The sequence below is a fragment of the Carlito syrichta genome, unplaced genomic scaffold, assembly GCF_000164805.1.
Source record: "Carlito syrichta isolate Samal-C Ts95f unplaced genomic scaffold, Tarsius_syrichta-2.0.1 Scaffold302727, whole genome shotgun sequence".
Taxonomy (NCBI): Eukaryota; Metazoa; Chordata; class Mammalia; order Primates; family Tarsiidae; genus Carlito; species Carlito syrichta.
In genome coordinates, this window is record NW_007246823.1 from 390,684 (window position 1) to 412,747 (window position 22,064).

The window sequence follows — 22,064 nt, forward strand, 5'->3', positions numbered from 1 at the left end:
TCAATTAGACCAAGTTAATTAATAATGTTATTCTTCTATATCCTTGTTTTGTCTACTGGTTCTATAAATTACCAAGAAAGAAGTGTTGAAGTTATCAAATGTAACTGTGAGTTAATGTCTATTTATATTTCCTGTTCTGTCAGTTTTTAGACAATCTGGCCACTCCTTAAGATTCCTTTTGGTTCCTTTAAAAACTCAAATTTTATAGTTTCTTAAAATTTTTCAGAGCATATTAACATCCATTATTATCTCACGTCGAAATTGCAATATAGGCATGGCAGATTTTGTTTTTAGTTCCATTTTTCTGATAAAGAAACTAAGTTTCAGGGAGGTTCTGTCAAATGTCACACAGCTTACAAGTTATGGAGATGGATTCAAACCCAAGATAATCATTGAAATACAACGCTCTTTCTGATGAAGTTTACCTTCCTTGCTTTACCTGCATCTCTAGCTGCTTCCCTTGGGGTACTTGGTATAAAGAATGCTTTGGAACTTCTGGCAGATATGGGTTCAAATCCCAGCTCAGTCATTTATTTCCTAAATTACCCTGAGAAGCTCCTAAATAATTGTAGTTTTCTGCTGTGAAACAACAACATCATCTACCTCATAGGCTTACTTTGACAATTGGGAATAATACATATAAAGAAATATACCATAATTTTAAGAAATGAAGAAAAAAAGCAACGCACCCAGGAAGCTTGGTGTCTACAGAGTGAGAAAGGGGAGACAGAGACACAGTGGTCCTAGCAGGGTGTCAAAATCTGACTGCATTAAGAATATCAACCTAGTCAGGTACAGTGACTCATGCCTGTAATCCCAGCACTTTGGGAGGCAGCAATGAGAGGACTGCCTGAGCTCAGGGGTTCAAGGCCAGCCTGAACCACATGGCAAGACCTTGTGCCTACAATAAATAAAAAAATTAGTTGGGTGTGATGGTGCACATCTGTGGTTCTAGCTAATTGGAAGGCTGAGGCAGAAGGATCACCTAAGCCCAGCAGGTCGAGGTTGTGGTGGCCATGAGCGTGCCACGGCACTCCAGCCTGGGCAACAGATTGAGACTCCTACTTAAAAAAGAAAAAAAAATCATCCTGACAGGTTAGCAAGCATAGAGTATCATCAGAGTCTGAGCAGGGCAAGGACAATGGAGTTAGACCAAAAATCAAGTCACCGAAGAAAGGTAGCAATCTGACCCAGATGACGGGAGAGGGCGTCCCCTATAAGAAGGCAGCTTGATGGTGGTAGAGCCCACCAGCAGAGTGAGGGCATCTGCTTAGAAGTGGCCCAGAAGAGGGTGCCAGAGCCAAAAGAGGGTGAAGACGACATCTGCATAGGAGACCAGCCTTGCTGGGCATGTTGGAGGATGAAGGTGAAGCAGGCTGAAGGCCGCCTCTGTACCGGGGATGCTGGAACACCAAGTGGGATGAGAATAGTTGATGTGGGGAGGGGTTCTGGTGGCAGCCTGACATGGGGTGCCTGAGCCCGGGCAGAGTGAGGAGGGCATTTGTGTAAGGTATAGGGCATTGAATTCCAAGAGGGAAGGGATTCAGGTGGGGAAGGTGGTGACAGCCATCTGGCATGAGGGGCTAAAGCCCACGCAGGGAGAGGTCTTTAGGTGGGGTGAAGAATGTGGTGGCAGGGGTATGGCCTGGTGTGCCTGGACCCCAGAAGAGTATCAGAACCTAAGCATTCACTCAGAGATAGGGTAGGAGTGGGTGGCTGCAGTGACAATGGAGATCAGAATCAATTAAATGAATACACATATTACACACATTTGAATCCAGTATTCTATTGAAGTGGATCGTTAAAAAACATGGAAAGATAGAAAATTAGACTAGAATTAGAGATGGGATGAAATCACGGTTTTCAACATAGATAGATATATAGATGTAAATATGTGTGTATACACACACATACATAATCCCTAGCTGTGTTCTGAAGGCCCTAGTTGCAGTGATACCCAGCAGCAAAAAGCACATCTAGCATCCAGATCTTGGTATGCCAATACTATTTTCAACTAAAAGGAATTGGGCTCCTTGGAGAAATGGCTGATTTGAGGGCTAGGTGGCAAGATACAAAAGAGCCTGGAGCTTCTTCCAAGCTCATTCAGGGACTTATAAGACTGAAGGCCCCATTTCTTGTATGTCATCTGGGGGTTGCTCCCAGCTACTAGAGGCACTCTGCAAGTCCTAGAGAGATGGCAGTTTACTTCCTCAAGGCTAGTAGCCAAATCTCTCCGATGCTTCATATCTTGAACTGAAGAAAAAGCCCAGTCTCTTTTATGGGCTCACCTGATTAGTTGAGTCCCAATCAAGATAATTACTCTTTTTATTAACTAAAAACCAACTACCTGAGACCTTAATTACATCTTATGTATGCCAGTAGACAGGAATTTCAGAATTCTGCCTACTACAAAGCGGGGTAGGGGGAGGAAACCACTCTTTTTCATTAAGAAAACCCCTTTGTTATGCTTTGGAAATTCATTAATCCATAATAAATTCCATTTCACAGTCACTTTTATTTATATATTAATATAACTTCGGTTAAGAATTACATTCGATTGAATGTCAGGATTTCAACATATAAATCTGAGGGGACACATTCAGTGTATAACACCTTCTTACACCTGCTTCCTAATGTGTGTTCTTTGCAGGAGTACATGAATGCACAAGGGGACACTCCAAAAACAATGTATTTACAAAAATTGTGTACTTATTCTTACATGTTTCAACTTCAGTCACCTTCAAAGTACTCTCCATTTGATGCCGTATGCCTATTGAGATGTTTTTCCACTGCTCAAAACAGCTTTTGAACTCATCAATTTTGATGCCTTTTAGTGTTTCTGCTGTTTTTTGTTTCAAATCTTCAAAACGTTTCCCTTTGAGAGCTTTTTTTTTAAATCTAGGAAAACAAAAAAAAAGTCACTCGGGCCGAGATTGGGTGAATAGGGAGAGTGGGGTATGGTGGTCACGCTGTTTTCGGTCAAAGGTTGCTGAACACTCAGTGTGGTGTGGGCAGGTGTGGTGAAATAATCTCCAAAAAAAAAAATTCACTTTAGCTGAACACAGCCTCTCACATCACTAGGTGGTGCACTGATGCCAATGAGTTCCTAGAACACTTACCTAGCAGGGGAAGCCTGTACTACAAGGGGCCTACCTTCCAAAAAGATAATTCTGGGGTTTTTTTGGCCCTTCCCCACCCCCAGTCTTCGGTAAAGAATGCTGGTGGGGGGAAAAAACATGAATTTTGGAAAGAAGAATGTCGGTTTGATTCTTGGTTCACATATTTTAGTTTGCCTTTGGCTGCGGGCAGCAGAGAACCCAAATCAAAATCACTTAAACAGTAAGGAAAATATATTACTTCAGGTGGCATGACATGAAATCTGAAGGTTGGGCATCTCTTCTCCAACGCTGGGTAATTTCATGGCCCAGTTGTTATCAGGGACCCAGCTTCATCCCAACTTTCTTCTCTGTCATCTTCAGCCAGTTAGCTAGCTCCCCTCCCCTTCAGGTCTTAAGCCAGCTACTTCAGTTCTGGGTGTCATATTTAGACAGGACAATGTCCAATACCTTCCTCATGTATCTCAAAAGGAAAGGTAACTTTTCCAAAACTGCATCAGAGGACATGTATTCTTATTTCAAACTTATATCAACAATTGGCAAGAAGAATGGAACTTCCATTATTTGTTGAGACCAGTGGTTTTCAATCTTGGCTGTGCTTTAGAATTACCTGGCAGCTATGGAAAAATCTCATGTCTATACTCCAAGCTGTGTGGGGATGGGGAAGGTGGAAACAAACAAAACTGGAGCTACTGAAAGTGGGCCCCAGGCATCTGTATCTTTTAAAAAGCTTCCCAGATAATTTCATTGAGAAGCCAAGGTTGACAACTATAACCTTAGACTCCTGTTGATACAACTTTTAGGGTTGGGTCCAGGGTTCACCATCCATAAAGCACAGATAACTCCATGGGTGGGTGGGATGGGAGAGACCTGACCAAAATTGGAATTCTCTTAGGAAAAGAAGCAAATATATGCAATGGTGCATAACTAACAATATAAGCTACAAAGACCAAGGGCAGATAATGGCTTCTTATAACCATGGTTTCTGTATCTATAAATGGTAATAACAACTATTGTTACTATAATATTCTCTATTGTTAAAACTGTAATAGATTAAAAAGCAGTTCCATATATATGATCTTAACATTCAGCAGGTGCTTAATCTGAGATATTCTGGTGTGGCATTTGTGCTTCTAATTGGCAGTGGGAGTCCCACGGTCTTTGGGCCACATCACCAGATCACCTAGTATTTTGACCTCAACAAGAACAGCACAGAAGAAATTCTTGACTGTAACCTTTTAACGGTGATGCTTATCAGAAACTAGGCAGTGAACTGAGACAACTGTGCTAAAAGTCAGGAAATTTAAGGCAGGGGATAGTCATTTAACATCAATGAGTCTGAATTCTTTTTTACAATTGAATCAAGTCAAAACATCAAAGGCTACACACTTGAACTATATCACCTAATTAACAGAAATTGAGTTGTACTGTTGCGTGGCTTTTAGCAACCAACCACAAAAAGCAGCCATATGAAACCTGTTACACAGCATTTTAGAAATGAAATTTTTGTCTGTTCTACTCAGTGACTTCCATAACGATGACTCACATAAGAATTGTTTTTATGAAATTATTATAGGTTTTGTCTCCTACTTCCTTTCTGATATTAAGAAGTAAGTAGTTGATCACTTTATCCTTTTTCCTTTGGCTTCAAAAAAGATCAGAGGTAAACTTAATACAGTCATGATAACTATGCTGGCCGAATGACAAGTAAATCTGTGTAGATTTTTCCCATACAACTTTCTTACCTATATTTCTCCTTGTCTGAATTTTTTAGCTGTGGTTTTGTTACACACATACTTGCTTGGCACTGCATCAAGGGTGAGACTTATCTCCCAAGAAGAAACCAAGGGGAGACAGGGGAGCAGAGGGAAGTAGGAACTACTGCTGAGCATGGCTAAGAGATGGTCAGACTACAGAGCACTTTGAAAACCTGGCAGACTAATGAATTTGATTCAGGGAGCTACACAGCAGAGACATGGCTGAAGCTGTGCACTGGGGAATCACTGTGAGAAAAACCAGCATGAACTGCTGGGAAGAAAGTGGAGAAAGGAGGCAGGTGATTGGAAGAAGGTTCTACAATAAGTCAGGCAAGAGAGGCCCATAGCCCAACAGCTACTTTGGGCACACAGAGCACATTTAAGGGAGTATGTCTCTTCCCCAACTTGATCTGACACAAGTTAAGTGAGTTGACAGGCACAGATATGCTTGTCTGTTCAAAATAATCCACTGTAAAACAAGAGGTTTTCAAATTTCTCTATTTGACATGCAAGACCTTCAAACCTCTGCTTGGTCTTTTTTTTTTTTTGAGTTGGAGTCTCTCTGTCGCTCAGGCAGGAGTACAGTGGCATGCTCACGGCCACCCCTGCATTGACCTGCCCGGCTCTGGTGACCCTTCCGTCTCAGCCTTCCAAGTAGCTGGAACAACAGGTGTGCGCTACCATGCCCAGCTAATTGTTGATTTATTGTAGAGATCAGGTCTCTCCAAGTTGCCAGGACTGGTCTCAAACCCGCGGGCTCAGGCAATCCACTTGCCCTGGCCTCCCAAAGTGCTGGGATTACAGGTTGAGCCACTGAGCCCAGCCTGCTTGGTCTTTTAAGCTTACAAGTGAAATGGGTACTGCCTCAGGAATATAATATTTGCTTTTAATCTTACACATAATCTATTTTTTTTTGAAAAGTAGGATTTATTGAAAGGACAGAAAAGCTCCCAGAGTAGGAAGAGACCAGACAGGGTTGCCCCATAATCTTTATATATATAATCATTTATACTTCATAACCATCAAACTATACATGAAGTAATAATAGGAAATAAAGTGTTAGACTGTAAAATAAGAATAATTATAAGTACTTATGGGGCTCATGAAAATAAAAAAAAAAAAGCATGTTCGTATTTATTCCATTCTATGCAAAAGACTGCATTATCCACCTCATAAGGTGGTTATGAGGCTTCAATAAGACAGTCAAACAATACAAAAGAGCATAGACACCAGGCACATGGTAAGTGTGCAATAAGGCTGGCTTACTGTTCACGTGGACCAATGTTAGTTTACAAATGGGTTTGCCATAAAATTTACCTTCTACAAGTGTGAGCTATATGGCAAGATCTTGAATTGATTAGATTATATATTATCTTAAGGAAGATACAAAGTATTTGTTCTATTGGTAATATAATTAGACCTTGCACAATTTCTTTAAATTTTCAAGTTTTTTTTTTTAGTTCGAGTCTGTCACCCAGGCTGGGGTGCGGTGGCACACTCACAGTCACCGCAGCCTTAACCTGCTGCCTTCAGGCGATCCTTCCACCTCAGTCTTCCAAGCAGCTGGAACCATAGGCACGTGCCACCATGCCTGGCTAATTTTTTGATTTATTGTAGAGACAAGATCTCGCCATGTTGCCCCGGCTTGTCTCGAACCCCTGGGCTCAGTCAATCCTCTTGCCTTAGTCTCCCAAAATGCTGGGATTACAGGCGTGAGCCACTGTGCCTAGCCTATCAAAGGTTTTTATAATGGACCCTTTTAAAACTGCCAACTCAGCCTCTCTCCTCTAGCAGATTCTAACGCACTGCCTTGCTCTCTTCCCCAGTCACAGCCAGGGGATGGACCGATCAACCCAACAGACAGCAGTAGGGCATTGTGAGATGACTCACTCTCAGCTCTTATAGTCTCCTGCTTCTAAGGGTCCAGGATCTAACGTTATTTCCTCTTTTCTTATTCTTATGTCTTGGCTAATAAATCTTGGCTTGGAGTATGTGTAACGCTACTTCTTGCTTGAGTGGGATTAGTTACAACCAACATAACTCTGACTTATATTTTCAGACAGGACTTTATTAAGAAATGTCACTAGCTTTTGTATACTTTATATGTCCAGCAATTTGGTGATGCGATTATTTTTCAGCAATATAACAATATAATGATGACTAGTCTCAGTTCCATGGTATTTATCTAATAATAATCAATACTACTATATAAAAGTGCATACTTAGAATTTCATTATTATTTGTGCTGGAAAATTTTGTATTTGAATATTGTGCTAAAGACGCCATAATATTTCTACAGTTTATACCAAGTGTATAATCTGGCTATAGTTTATAAATCAATGAGAAAGATAAATATTCTTACGTCTTAACAACAGAAAAGTTAAGAACTCCCAGTTTAGGAATGGTATAACAAGAGATTTCATTCTACTTTATTTATAATGTAAGAAACTGGAAATAAATGTCCAATAGAAAACGGGTTTTAAAAAAAATCACAGAACCGTAATTTATTTTGAGTCTTAAAATTGTGAACAACCATTAAAAATATGATGTGGCATTATGTAATGAAATGAAGAGACCTAATTCTATTTTATGGTCCATCTATTTACACCAGTGTCCGTTCCTCAAGTCTCTTATACCTCTTCACCCATTCGCACTCAGCCTACCCTTGCTTCCTATTTTATGGAGAAGATCAATCAGAAGATATTTCTGCACTTTACTACCACAACATATACCCACTAGCCAGCATCTCTGCCACATATGCCCCCCTCCTTTTCCAATGGTGGAACATTTCAGTGAAGACCAAGCCCTTCAATTGTGCACTACATCCCTGCCCACTGCCCCATCCATAAGGAAGCTGCACCTCATCCCAATGACACAAGAGGGCGCTTTGAATGAGGAATCTTATAAGCTACTTCAAATCACCAGTCTTGAACAGTCTTGAATAGGTGTAAGTATAAGCACTCTTCATCTGTATAATGCTACAGAAGGAAACAGAACAAAAACACATCAGCTCATGAAAATTACCAACGTAGCTGCCCTTACTCTCTGTCCTGAAGCAGAAGAAGAAGAAGAAGAAAAAAAACACACACACACAGCAGAAGAAAACTGTAACACAAAAATCCAAACTGAATCAAATACCCCTCTTTGAGAAAAATTAAAGGACACTATGAACTGAAGTTCAAAAACTAAGATTAGAACTGAATAAAAAATGGAAGTAATAAAACAAGAGTTGACTGATCTCAGAAATGATACAAGAAAAAAATCATATTAAAGATGAAGACTATATTAAAAGATTTGAATGAAAACGTAAGAAGTCATTAGACAGCAGAAAGAGAACAAAAAATGTGAAGCAGAAAAAAGTAATAAAGAACAAAGAAAACACATTATAGAGAGAAAAACATATGTAGAAAGAAAACATGTAGAGAAAAGTGTAACAGTAACTAAAATTACAGAATAAATGAAATGTTCAGTCATTTCAATAAATGTGAATAGGTTTAATTCACTTATCAAAATAAAAAGATTTCTGGTTTTGCTTACAGAACAAAACCCAATGATATATGTTCCATACAAGAAACAAACCTAAAAATTATCAGAAGAGCTAAAAATATATTGATGGGCAAATTAACAATAAAAGCAAATGGAAACAAATATTCAAGCTGCAGTGTAGAATCTGGAACTGCAACAATAAACTTTGTACATTAAATCCACTGGTTTTCGTAGGTTGGATAGATAGTTTACTTATGTGTAATTTTGTAACATCATGCATTGTTTACTTGGAAAAATTAGTTTACTAATTTATGCAGATCTTCCAAATGTTTAATTATACTGTACAATGTTTTAAAAAGCACATTCTTTAATATCACCAACCAATCTTATCAAAAAGTCTTTAGGTCCAGGAAAGCTTTCAAGCTCATAGACAGATCAAATGTTCTCAAATTTTAATTTTTGCTTAAAAGCTTGAATTTTATCACTGACAATAAATATTTTCAGTTGTCCTCTTTTAAGTGATAGGGCTATTCTGTTTCTGCCAAACATTTACATCTAAAAAAAAAAAGTTTGTCCATTAGCTTTTTTGTTTTTATTTTTTAGAGACAGAGTCTTGCTATATTGCCCAGGTTGGACTCAAACTCGAACTTCTGGGCTCATGTGATCCTCCTGACTCAGCCTCCCAAGTAGCTGGGACTACAGGCTTGCATCACCATGTCCAGCTCTCGGTTGTCCTTTCAAGTAAAAATAGTATTGATGCTAAACACTTAATTTAGCTTGTAACTCAGAAAACAGGTGCTTAAGAACGCAGTATGTGTAAACATTTTATGTATCTTCCCATTTTGCTAGACAGGCTATCAAAAAGACTGTATGCATTAAGGCTTAACATTAATAATTGTTACTGCCTCATCAAGGACATTCTTAAATGAAACAGGCTCCAGATGCAGGTGTTTTTAGAGGGAAACTCTGGTCAAGGTTTAGAAACCAGGTAGTCTCTTTGGAACATAAACTCTACTAGTAGAAATGCTTCTGCTGTTTCCCCATGAAGTATAATGCCGATTTTCTTACTAAGGGATAACATATTCTTATCATCTTAAGAAAGTATCCATCCAATGCTCTTCTGTGTAGAACACACAAAAATCAGTTGCATTCCTAGACACAATGAACAATATAGAAAGGAAATTTAAAAAACAATTCCATTTACAATGTCATTAAAAAGAATAAAATACAGTTGACCCCTGAACAATACAATTTTGAACTGCATGGGTCCACTTATACACAGATGTTTTCCAATAAATATATTGCAAAATTCTTTGGAGATTCATAACAATCTGGAACAACTTGCGGAGAAACTGCATAGCCTAGAAATAGTGAAAAAGTTAAGCATGTCATGAATGCATAAAATATATGTAGATACTATTCTATTATGTGTTAATCAACTATGTTATTGGTAAAGTTTCCTTTCAGCAGTCAGCTATTAGTAGCTAAGTTTCTGAGGAGTCAAAAGTTACATGCAGATTTTTGACTGCATGAAGGATGGTACTCAACCTCACCTCATTCAAGGGTCAACTATACTTAGGAATTAGTTTAACCAAGAAGGTGAGACCTGTACAATAAAAACTACAGAACATTGCTGAAAGAAATCAAAGACAAACCGAAAGACATCCCACGTTCATGGGTTTAAAAGACACTATTGCTAGGATGTCATTACCCAAAGTAATAAATCTATTCAATACAATCTGTATCAAAATTGAAGTGACATTTTTACAGAAATAGAAAAATCTATCCTAAAATTCATATGGAATCACAGGGGATCCTAAATAGCCAAAATAATCTTGAAAAAGAACAAAGTTGGGAGACTTATACTTCTTGGTTTCAAAAGTTACTACAAAGCTACAGCATATAGATCATATAGACCAATTGAATAGAGGGGCTAGAAATAAACTTTCATATATATAGTTAAATAATTTTGGACAAGGGTGCCAAGTCCATTCAATGGGGAAGTCTTTCAACAAATAGTGCTGGAAAAACTGGATATACTCATGCAAAAGAATTAAGTTGGACCCTTGCCTTAGACAATATACACAAATTAACACAAAATGGATCAAATACCTAAACATAGGAGCTAAAGCTATAAAAGCTCCTAGAAGAAAACATAAGGAAAAGTCATTACAACACTGGATTTGGCAATAATTTCTTGAAAATGACACCAAAGGTACAGACAACAACAACAAAAAACATAAAAACTGGACTTCAAGAAAATTTAAAACTTTGGTACATCAAAGAACACTATCAATGGAGTGAAGAGTCAGCCTACAGCATAGTAGAAAATACTTGTAAATCTTATATCTCATAAGTGATTAATATCCAGAATATATAGAGAATTCCTAAAACTCAACAACAAAAAACAACCTGATTCAAAAAGAATAAAGGACTTGAATAGACATTTCTCAAAATAATATATGAATGGCCAATAAACACACAAAAAGATGCTCAATATCACTAAATACAAATAAAAACCACAATGAGACACTACATCAGACCCTCTAAAATGACTGTTATAAAATTAAAAAAACAAAAGACAATAACAAGTGTTAGCAAGGATGTGGAGAAATTGGAGCTCTGCACACTATTGATGGGAATGTAAAATGGTACAGTCACTGTGGAATACAGTATAGTGGTTCCTCAAAAAATTAAAAATAGAATTACTGTATGATCCAGCAATTCCATTTCAGGCTATATACCCAAAGGAACTGAAAGCGTGGTTTCAGAGTTATTTGTACATCCATGTTTATAGCAGCGTTATTCACGATAACTAAAATACGGAAGCAACCAAGTATCTGTTGACAGAGGAAAGGATAAGCAAAATGTTGTATATACACACACACAATGGAATATTATTCAGTCTTAAAAAGGAAAGAAATTCCAACATGCTATAATATGAGTGAATCTTAAGAACATTATGTTAAGTGAATTAAGTCAATCAAAAAGGGCAAATATTGTATGATTCTCCTTATATGAGGTAGTTAGAACAGTCAAAATCATAGAGACAGAGAGTTAGAATGGTGACTGCAAGGGTCTTGAGGACAACAGGGACTGGTGAGTTATTTTTCAATGAGTATAGAATTTCTGTTTTGATATTTTAAAAAAGAGTTCTAGAGATAGATTGTGGTAATGGTTGCACAATATGAATGTAATTAACACTACTGAACTGTACACATAAAAATGGTTAAGATGGTAAATATTGGCCGGGCTTGGTGGCTTCAGCCTGTAATCCCAGTACTTTGGGAGGCCAAGGTGAGTGGACTGCCTGAGCCCGCGGATTCGAGACCCGCCTGGGCAACTTGGCAAGACCTCATCTCTACAATAAATCAAAAATTAGCTGGGCGTGGTAGCACACACCTGTAGTTCCAGCTACTTGGAAGGCTGAGGCGGAAGGATCACCAGAGCCTAGCAGATTGAGCGGCCACTGTACTCCGGTCTGGGTGACAGAGTAAGACTCCAACTCAAAAAACAAAAAACAAAAAAAACGTAAATATCGTTATATGTATTTTAACACAATTTTTGAAACTTTTAAAAAGTAACCACCCATTTCTATTTTCTATAGTTTTTTAAAAATAAAGAATAAGTATTGAATTTAGTAGGAAGTTTTTTTTAGCATCTACATGTAATGATAAGAAAAACTCCTGTTTTTCCATGATAATCCTTGTATAATCCCTTGACTTTTTAAACTACTTGCATATATTACCTTTATAAAAATATTGAGAAATTTATGGGTTTAGATAAATGTATTAGGAAACAAGAAATGCTAACAATCAATTTTTGGGCAAAATAAGGCTAAAGAATATAAAAGGAATATTGTAATACAGAAACTGATGAAATAGAAAATAAATATAAAATAGAACTAACAAAAGCAAAGTTGGCTCTTTATATAGGATAATAAAACTATTAAATCTCCAGACAAATTAAGAAAAACAGAAGACATAAGTCATCGATATAAAATAAAAAGGTAGACATAACTACAGATTCTATACACATTAAGAAGAAAAGATAGTATCATGAATATTATGCCAAAGTATTTGAAAGCTCTGCATTTATATTAGAAAATTTAGGTTGGGTGTAGTGGCTCACACCTGTAATCCCAGCACTTTGGGAGGCTGAGGCAAAAGGATTGCTTAAGTCCAGAAGTTCAAGACAAGCCTGGGCAACACAGCGATATTGCGTCTTTACCAAAAAAAAAAAAAAATTGCCAGGTGTGGTAGTGTACAACTATAGTCCCAGTTACTCAGGAAGCTGAAATAGAAGGCTCACCTGAGCCCAGGAGGTCAAGGCTGTGGTGAGCCGTGATTGTGCCATGGCACTCCAGCCTGGATGGTAGAGTAAGATCCCAACTCCAATATATATATATATACACACACACATATACATGTTATATATATATTACTGCATATATAATATATTATTATATATCAGAAAATTCAGTTTATCTCAGGAATATAAGTATGAGATAAACATTTTAGAATACAGATAATAATCACATTAGCAGAGTCAACAGAAAAACCTTATGATCATGTCTAAAAGAATTCCAAAAAATTCAATACCTATTCATGATTATAAAACAAAGAAAACGCCGGGCTCGGTGGCTCAGCCTGTAATCCTGCGCCTTTGGGAGGCTGAGGTGAGTAGACTGCCTGAGCCTACGGGTTCGAGACCCGCCTGGGCAGCGAGACCTCATCTCTACAATAAATCAAAAAATCAGCCGGGCGTGGTAGCGCATGCCTGTAATTCCGGCTACTCGGAAGGCTGAGGTGGAAGGATCGCTGGAGCCCAGCAGGCGAGGCTGTGGTGGCCGGGAGCGGCCACTGTACTCCAGTCTGGGCGACCGAGTGAGACTCCAACTCAAAAAAAACAAAAAACAAAGAAAACAAACAAAAAGCCCAACAACTCTTATCAAGAGAATTTTCTTAACATGATAAAGTGTTTCTATCAGAAAATGACAGTACACATTGTATCCAGTACAGGAAATATGAATAGCAGTCCCTTTAAAATCTAGGATGAAAGTACACTAATAGTATTTTATTTCAAATTGTATTGCCAAAGACTTGACATAAATGTTCACTGAAGTTTTATCTGTAATAGTCAAATGCTCTTCAAAAGAAGAATGGATAAACAAACTTAAGTATATCTACACAAAGGAATACAAATTTGGTAATAAAAAGAAATGTGCTGCTAATATAGTTACAGAGGAAGCTTAAAAACAACATACTGAGCAAAAGACACAAAACACAACAATTCATGCTATAGAATTCTACTTATATGAAATTCTAGAACTGGCAAAACTAATCAATACTTACTGAAAAAATACCAATGGACATCTGGGGCCTGAGAGAGGGAAAGGATGAATTGTAAAGCATCACAAGGAAACCTTCTGGGGTGATGGAAATGTTTTATTTATTTACTGTGGTGGTGGCTACATACGTGTATAGACATGTCATAACTCACTGAACTGTACTTAAAATGGGCACAATTTAGTGTATATAATGTATGCCTCAAAATGATTTATTGTTAAAAAATTTGTAGTATAAGCTCTAGTCAGCAGTGTAAGACAGGATAAAGAAATAAGAATTGCAAAGGAAGAAATATATCATTATGTGCAGATGATATAACTGTCTAAAGAAAAAAAGCCAGAAAAAATTTACATTCAAATTATTAAATTTAATAGAGATTAGCAAAGTTGCTAATTAAATTCACCAAAATCAACTTAAAAATACCAGTTAACGGGTAGCATTCAAAATTATAAAATATTTAAGAAAAAAAAATCTAACAAACATATGCAATCCACTTGGGAAAATGATAAAGTATTACAAAAAGACATTTTAAAAGACCACAGACATCACATTCACAGATTTGAAGATTCAATTATCACAAAGCTGTCGATGTTTCCCAAACTGATACCTACATCTAAAGGAATTCCAGATTGATGTGGTGACATGACATAAGAGAAAAAGGAGAAAAAAAAAGATTCCAACAAAAATTCCCAAAGCAGCCGGGCTCGGTGGCTCAGCCTGTAATCCCGCGCCTTTGGGAGGCTGGGGTCAGTGGACTGCCTGAGCCCGCTGGTTCGTGACCGGCCTGGGCAACTCGGTGAGACCTCATCTCTACAATAAATCAAAAAAATTAGCTGGGCGTGGTAGCGCGCGCCTGTAGTTCCAGCTACTTGGAAGACTGAGGGGATGGATCGCCGGAGCCCAGCAGGTCGAGGTGGCTCAGCCTGTAATCCCGCACCTTTGGGAGGCTGAGGTGAGTGGATTGCCTGAGCTCGCGGGTTAGAGACCCGCCTGGGCAAAAAAAAAATCCCAAAACATTTGGTTTTTGTTTTGCTTTACTGGGGGAAGAGAAATTTGGTATATTGATTCCAAAATTCCCAAAGCAGTAAACTAAACTCAAAACAAGCAGAAAAAAAAACAACCCAAATTTGCCAGGCATGGTGGTGTACTCCTATAGTCCCAGCTACTTGGGAGGTTGAAAAGGGAGGATTGCTTGAGCCCAGGATATACAAGCTGTGATGCGCTGTTATTGTGCCACTGCACTCCTTCAGCCAGGGCAACAGAGTTAGACCCTGATTCAAAAAAAAAAAAAAAGAAAAAGAAAGTGGAAATCAATATAATAATAGGCAAATAAAATTTTTTTTTTTGAGTCAGAGTCACTCTGTCGCCCAGACTAGAGTGCAGTGGCTGCTCCCAGCCACCGCAGCCTCGACTTGCTGGGCTCCGGTGATCCTTCCGCCTCAGCCTTCCGAGTAGCTGGAACTAGGGGTGCGCTACCACACCCGGCTAATTTTTGACTTATTGTAGAGATGAGGTCTCGCTGCCCAGGTGGGTCTCGAACCCGCGAGCTCAGGCAATCCACTCACCTCAGCCTCCCAAAGGCACGGGATTACAGGCTGAGCCACCGAGCCCGGCTCAAACAAAAATTTAAAAACTAAATTAGTTCTTTGAAAAATCAATAAACTTGACAAACATTTAGCTATACTGACCAAGAAAAAGAGAGAAGGCTCAAAATTACCAAAACCTGGTCAGGCGCGATGGCTCAAGCCTGTAATCCCAGTGCTTTGGGAGGTCGAGGCAGGAGGATTGCCTGAGTCCGCAATTTGAAACCAGCCTGGGCAACATGGTGAGACCACGTCTCCACAATAAATCAAAAAATTAGCCAGGCGAGGTAGCACACGCCTGTAGTTCCAGCTACCTGGAAGGCTGAGGCAGAAGGCTCACTGGAGCCCAGCAGGTCGACGCTAGGGTGGCTATGAGCGTGCCACTGCACTCCAGCCTGGGCGATGAAGTGAGCCAACAACTCAAAAAAAAAAAAAAAAAAAAAAAACCTGAAATGAAAGATGATATGGCAAAATTCATAAATAAAAATTACCAAAACTGACTTTAAAACATCTGAGTAAACTTCTAACAAGGAAAGAAACTGAATCTGTAGTAAAATCTTCTGATTCAAAAACCAAAAAAACAAAAACAAACTCAGGTTCACTTGTCTTACTAGCAAGTTCTACCAATAGTTCAAGGAGAAAGAATACCAATTCTTCATGAACTCTTCCAGAAAAGAGAAAACAGAACACCTTTTAACTTACTCTGGGAGGTCAGTATTACCGTGACACCAAAGTCAGAAAAAGATATTACAAGAAAAGAAAGCTACACACAAATACCCCTTATGAACATGAACAAAGATTCAAATAATAAAATATTAGCAGACGAAATCCAGTAATATATAAAATAGATTACATACACCATGACCAAGTAGAATTTATCTCAAAAACACAAGATTGGTTTTACAACCAAATTAATATATTAATAGAATAAAGGGAAAAAATTATATGAACATCTCAATAGATGCAGAAAAAGCATTTGATAAAATCTAGTGCCCATCCAAGATAAAGCACTCAATAAATTAAAAATAGAAGGGGCCTGAGCCCGCAGGTTCGAGACCTGCCTGGGCAACTTGGCAAGACCTCATCTCTACAATAAATCAAAAAATTAGCTGGGCGTGATAGTGCGCGCCTGTAGTTCCAGCTACTTGGAAGGCTGAAGTGGAAGGATCGCTGGAGCCCAACAGGTTGAGACTGCGGTGGCCGGGAGCAGCCACTGTACTCCAGTCTGGGCGACAGAGTGAGACTCCAACTCAAAAAATAAAAAATAAAAAATAGAAGGGAACCTCACTAAACTAGAATGTCTATGGAAACCTACAGCTGAAATCATATAAGATGGTGAAAGACTGAATGCTTCTGTCCAATATCAGGACAAAGACAACATTATCTGTTCTCACTTCTATTTGAGCTTTTATAGGAAGTTCTAGCCAATGAAATAAGACAAGAAAAAAAAAAAACCATCCAGATTAGAAAGGAATAAGTAAAACTGTCTTTATTCTCAGATGACATAATTCTATATATACAAATTCCTAAGGCATTCACACACACACAAACAAAACAAAACCTGCTAATAAATGAATTTATCTAAGTCACAGAAAACAAAATCAGTATACAAAAATGAATTCTATTTCTATGTAATATCAATAAACAATGTAAAAACGAGGTTTAAAAGACAATCTTATTCAACAATAGTATCAGAATAAAATATACAGGAGTCAATTTAACAAAAAGTGTCCACTGTTCACAAGTACACTAAAAACTACAAAATTCTGAGAGAAACTAAAGATCTAAATAAATGGAGACAGTCCATGTTCATAGATTGGAATCCTCAACAATAACATGGCAATTCTCCATAGATTCAATGCCATCCGTATCAAAATCTCAGCATGGGTTTTTTGCAAAAATTTACAAGCTGATGCTAAAATTTATAAGGAAAAGCAAAAGACCCAGAGTATTCAAAACAATCTTTAAAAAGAACAAAACTAAACAGGCAACCTTCCCACCTCAGCCTCCTGAATAGCTAATATTTTTATTTTCTATGGAGATGAAGTCTCACCGTGCTGCCCAAACTCCTGGGCTCAGCAATCCTCCTGCCTCGATCTCGCAAAGTGCTTAGATTATAGGTGTAAGCCACTGCGCTTGGCTAGAAAATTTTTAGAACAACAAAAAAATCTGAATTGACCAATGACCAATAAGCACATGAGAAGATGCTCAACATCTTTAATCATTAAGAAAATGTGGCTGGGCATGATGGCTCATACCTGTGATCCCAGTACTTTGGGAGGCCAAGGCTAGAGAATTGTTGAGCCCAGGAGTCTGAGACCAGCCTGGGAAATACAGTAAGACCTCGTCTCTGCAAAAAATAAAAAAAAATAAGCTGAGTGTGGTGGCACATGCCTGTGGTTCTAGCTACTCAGGAGGCTGAGGCAGGAGGATCATGGGAGCCCAGGAGATCAAGGCTGTGTTGCATTGTGACTCTGCCACTACACTTCAGTCTAGGTAACACAGTGAAAACCTAACTAAAAATAAGATAAAAATTACAACTACAATGAGATACCACTTCGCCTTTACTAAAAACCTATTACTAAAATGTCTGATTAATAACAAGTACTGCTACAGTAATTAAGGCATCAGAGAAAAAGACAAATGAAGAATGAGGGAAACTTGACATATACCAGCAGGGACACTACAGATCGGTAGGGAAAAAGCAGTCTTTTAATTAAATGGTGCTTGGGAGATTGGTTATCCATTTTGGGGGGGTAGAGTGGGGGGAAAAACAGTATGAGATGCCCATTTCATACTATTTTTTTAAAAAAAGAAGTCAATTGGTCTCACTTTTTTCTCCCTATAGTCTCAGTCGTTCTCTTTCATGTAACCTAGCAGTTCCTTCCACAAGTAAAGTACAAAAGTGAAGTGTAAGCCGGGCTCGGTGGCTCAGCCTGTAATCCCGCGCCTTTGGGAGGCTGAGGTAAGTGGATTGCCTGAGCCCGCGGGTTCGAGACCCGCCTGGGCAGGTGAGCCCTCATCTCTACAATAAATCAAAAATTAGCCGGGCTGGTAGCGCACGCCTGTAATTCTGGCTACTTGGAAGGCTGAGGCGGAAGGATCGCCGGAGCCCGGCAGGCGAGGCTGCAGTGGCCAGGAGCAGCCACTGTACTCCAGTCTGGGCGACCGAGTGAGACTCCAACTAAAAAAAAAAAAAAAAAGTGAAGTGTACTTCCCTACTCCTTAACTTTAAGTAATTCTGCTTTTGAAATCCTTCAAAAAAGTGAAAAGACTGCCCACAAAATGGGAGAAGATCCGCCACATATATTTCACAAAAGATTAAATCTAGAATATATAAAATCAACATATAAAAAAAATCAGACCAATAAAAATATAAGCAAAAGATATTAACAAACATTTCACCTATGAAGAAACTCAAGCTAGTAAGCATAAGACGCTGTAGTTCATGCAAATGAAGCAATGAAATTCTATTTTTACACCCACTAAATTTGTTAATTTTTTATTTTATTTTTTTTGAGTCATGGTCTTATTCTGTTACCTAGGCTAGAGTGCAGTGGCATAATAACGGCTCACTGTAGCCTCGACCTTCTGGGCTCAGGCACTCCTTCTGCCTCAGCCTCCTAAGTAGTTGGAACTACAGGCACATGCCACCATGCCCAGCTTATTTTTCTGATTTTTTGTAGAGACAAAAATCTCACTATGTTGCCTAGGTTGGTCTTGAACTCCTGGTTCAAGCAATTTTCCCGCCTCAGCCTCCCAAAGTGCTGGGATTATAGGCGAGCCACCACACTCATCAATTTTAAGTACTGACAATATAAAGTACTGACAAGTATAAAACAACAGAAGTTCTATTGTTTGTAGGTATACAAAATGTTATAATTGGTTTAGAAAAAATTGGCATCATCTTAAATTTTAAGATGACAAAACAATTCTACTTCAGCTGGGCTCGGTGGCTCAGCCTGTAATCCCGCGTCTTTTGGAGGCTGAGGTGAGTGGATTGCCTGAGCCCGCGGGTTCGAGACCCGCCTGGGCAACTTGGTGAGACCTCATCTCTACAACCCTGGGCAACTTGGCGAGACCTCATCTCTACAACTCATTTCCCGGCTGCGGTGGCTGGGAGCGGCCACTGCACTCCAGTCTGGACGACAGAGTGAGACTCCAACTCAAAAACAAAAAACAAACAAAACAAAAAAAACCAATTCTACTTCTTGATATATACACCCTAGATAACTCATGCACCTTTATACCAAGAGACGTGTATATGAGTATTTATAATAACTTGCATTTTAAAAAATTAAAAATAACCTAAATATCCATCAATAGTAGAATGACTGAATAAATAACATACACATAGAAAGAAATGCTATATAGGAGTAAAAATGAATGAATGACAGCTGCACACATGTACATGAATGAATCTTAGAAGCACAATGTTAAATGAAAATAGCAAGTCACCAATTAACAAAGAGCATGATACTGTCTAAATTACATCCAAACAGAAGCAAAACTAAATATTATACTGCTTAGTGAATTTATACATTTGGTAAATCTACAAAGAAACACAAAAGAAGACTAAAATAGAAATGGTAGATAAACTCACATAGGGAAAAGCAGGTTGATGGAGATCCACACAGCCATGTGTATTTATCAAATATTCTATAATTTTTTTAGTGGAAGAGAAAGGAGAAAAATACTTCCATTTGAGAAAATGGAAAAAGCCCTATTGAGGCCAATTTCTGGAAATGTTTCAGAGGAAAAAAGAAATGTGGTAAATTTTAATTTTACCTTTGTATGTCTATTTCAGTTATATGACTTCTTTTCGGTATCCAAAACCTAATATTGAAAAAAAAGTCAATATTAGGTTAATAATCATTTTTATGCATTCATGTCTAATTTAGGTATACAGTCATACTCTCATAATTTTCAAATGATTATACTAACATTCCATCCTAATAATCATCTAATATTATTTACTACTGTAAGAGGAAATGAAAAACTAATTTTATATATATCATTTCTTCCACATATTTCATATAAATAAACAACTAAATACTTGGTATAACTTCTAATTTCACAATAACCTTTCATGTTTTACAATCTAAAACCATCTAGAAATAAGCACCTTTGACTTTCCAGAATTTGTATATGCTCAAGGGAACATTTCACCATAAGATGGTATGGCTGGTTTTAAAATAATCTCTTATTTTTACATATATAAATATGTGTGTGTGTGTATACATAGAAAGAAATGCCATATATATATTTTATTTTTTTTCTTTTTTTTTGAGTTGAAGTCTTATTCTGTCATCCAGGCTGGAGCACAGTGGCACGCTCATGGCCACCATAGCCTCGACATGCTAGGCTCAGGCGATTGTTCCGCCTCAGACTTCAAAGTAGCTGGAACTACAGGCATGTGCTACCATGCCCGGCTAATTTTCTTTTTTTAAAAAATTTATTGCAGAGATGAGATCTCACCAACTTGCCCAGGTTGGTCTCGAACCCTGAGTTCAGGTAATCCTCTTGCCTTGGCCTCCCAAAGTGGTGGGATTACAGACTTGAGCCACCACACCTGGCTATTTTCACATATATTTTTATTTAATTTTGAAGAGACTAGTTCTAACATGGGAAATGAAAGAATATAAATGACTGTCATTTTTCAATGATCTTTTCTCACAGACTAAAAGAATATTTGAAGAAAACACTTTGAAATTACTACTTGATTATTCTTTGATGTAACTCTAAAATGTTTATCAACCCATGATTTTTTTTCCCTTAATTTTAAACTCATGGGATACATGTGAGGATTACACAGGTATACTCACTGAAGGCAAGGTTTGGGCATCTGAGAACCTGGTCCCACCGCCCAACCCATGTCTCTTAACTTTCCTTCTAAGAGCCTCTATAACAGGAGTGCTATTTCCCTTTCTTGCTTTGCTTTTCTTTGTTTAGCTTAGTTATTATAGTTGCTAACTACATTGAAGGTTTAAGAGCATTCCAACTTATATCAGCAACGAGCGTAAGTCTTCCTTTCAGCTATAGGGATAAAATATAGCAATGAAAAATAATTTCCTAAAAATTATTTTAAATTTTCAGATTAGAAATTAAAGTAAATTCTTAAATTATAAATTATCAGTTCTAATATGTCCCATATGCTAACCTATGAGGTACTCTTCTTAAAAAAAATAGTATCTTCAAATTTTTATCCTTAGTTCACACACATTATTTAAAAAGAAAAACAAAAGATTATTAAAATTTTACTTACTTTAGCCAACAGTTCTTGTGTTTCAGCAGTTAGTGGAGCATGTGAAAACTTGCAATATTCTCCCTGATAACATTTTGTTCCTGTGTGGTAAAACTTGCAAGGATATTCATGTAACCCAAATGTTAAGGAAGAGAGTAATTTTAATCCAACTGAAATAATTTGTTATTAACTTAATGACTTTATTTTCCCTAAAGTCCTTTTGTAAGAAACACTGAATTTTCTATTTAAAATGTGAGATAATAAATTACTAACTGGATTACGAGGAAAAAAAAATCTAATTTTAGAAAGATTACATAAACAAACTTATTGACTATCACAGGACATTTTTTCCCTTCATATCTATTATTATAATAGATTACAGGTATGTTTCATTGATATATGAACGTGATATATATTTTTTAAATACCTTGAAAAATTTGATTTTTTTTTTTTTTTTTTTTTGAGCTGGAGTCTCACTCTGTCGCCCAGACTGGAGTGCAGTGGCCGCTCCCGGCCACCGCAGCCTTGAC

The 22,064-nt window shown here is 37.8% G+C and overlaps 1 protein-coding gene across 2 annotated transcripts in view; it reads right to left on the minus strand.

Moving 5' to 3' along the window:
- Positions 1-7,275: 7,275 nt before the first annotated feature.
- Positions 7,276-22,064, minus strand: part of ZC3H8 (zinc finger CCCH-type containing 8) — a 44,638-nt gene continuing 29,849 nt past the window's right edge. Inside the window, exons 7-9 of one of the 2 annotated variants that reach the window (XM_008057098.2) lie at positions 21,556-21,665; positions 20,079-20,126; positions 7,276-7,851 (exon numbers count right to left, since the gene is read on the minus strand). In XM_008057098.2, the coding sequence (XP_008055289.1) occupies positions 20,094-20,126; positions 21,556-21,665 (143 nt within the window). In that variant the 3' untranslated portion in view covers positions 7,276-7,851; positions 20,079-20,093. Of the gene's footprint in view, positions 7,852-9,101; positions 9,512-20,078; positions 20,127-21,555; positions 21,666-22,064 lie in introns of those variants that run through there. The other variant, XM_008057099.2, reaches the window with a different exon arrangement.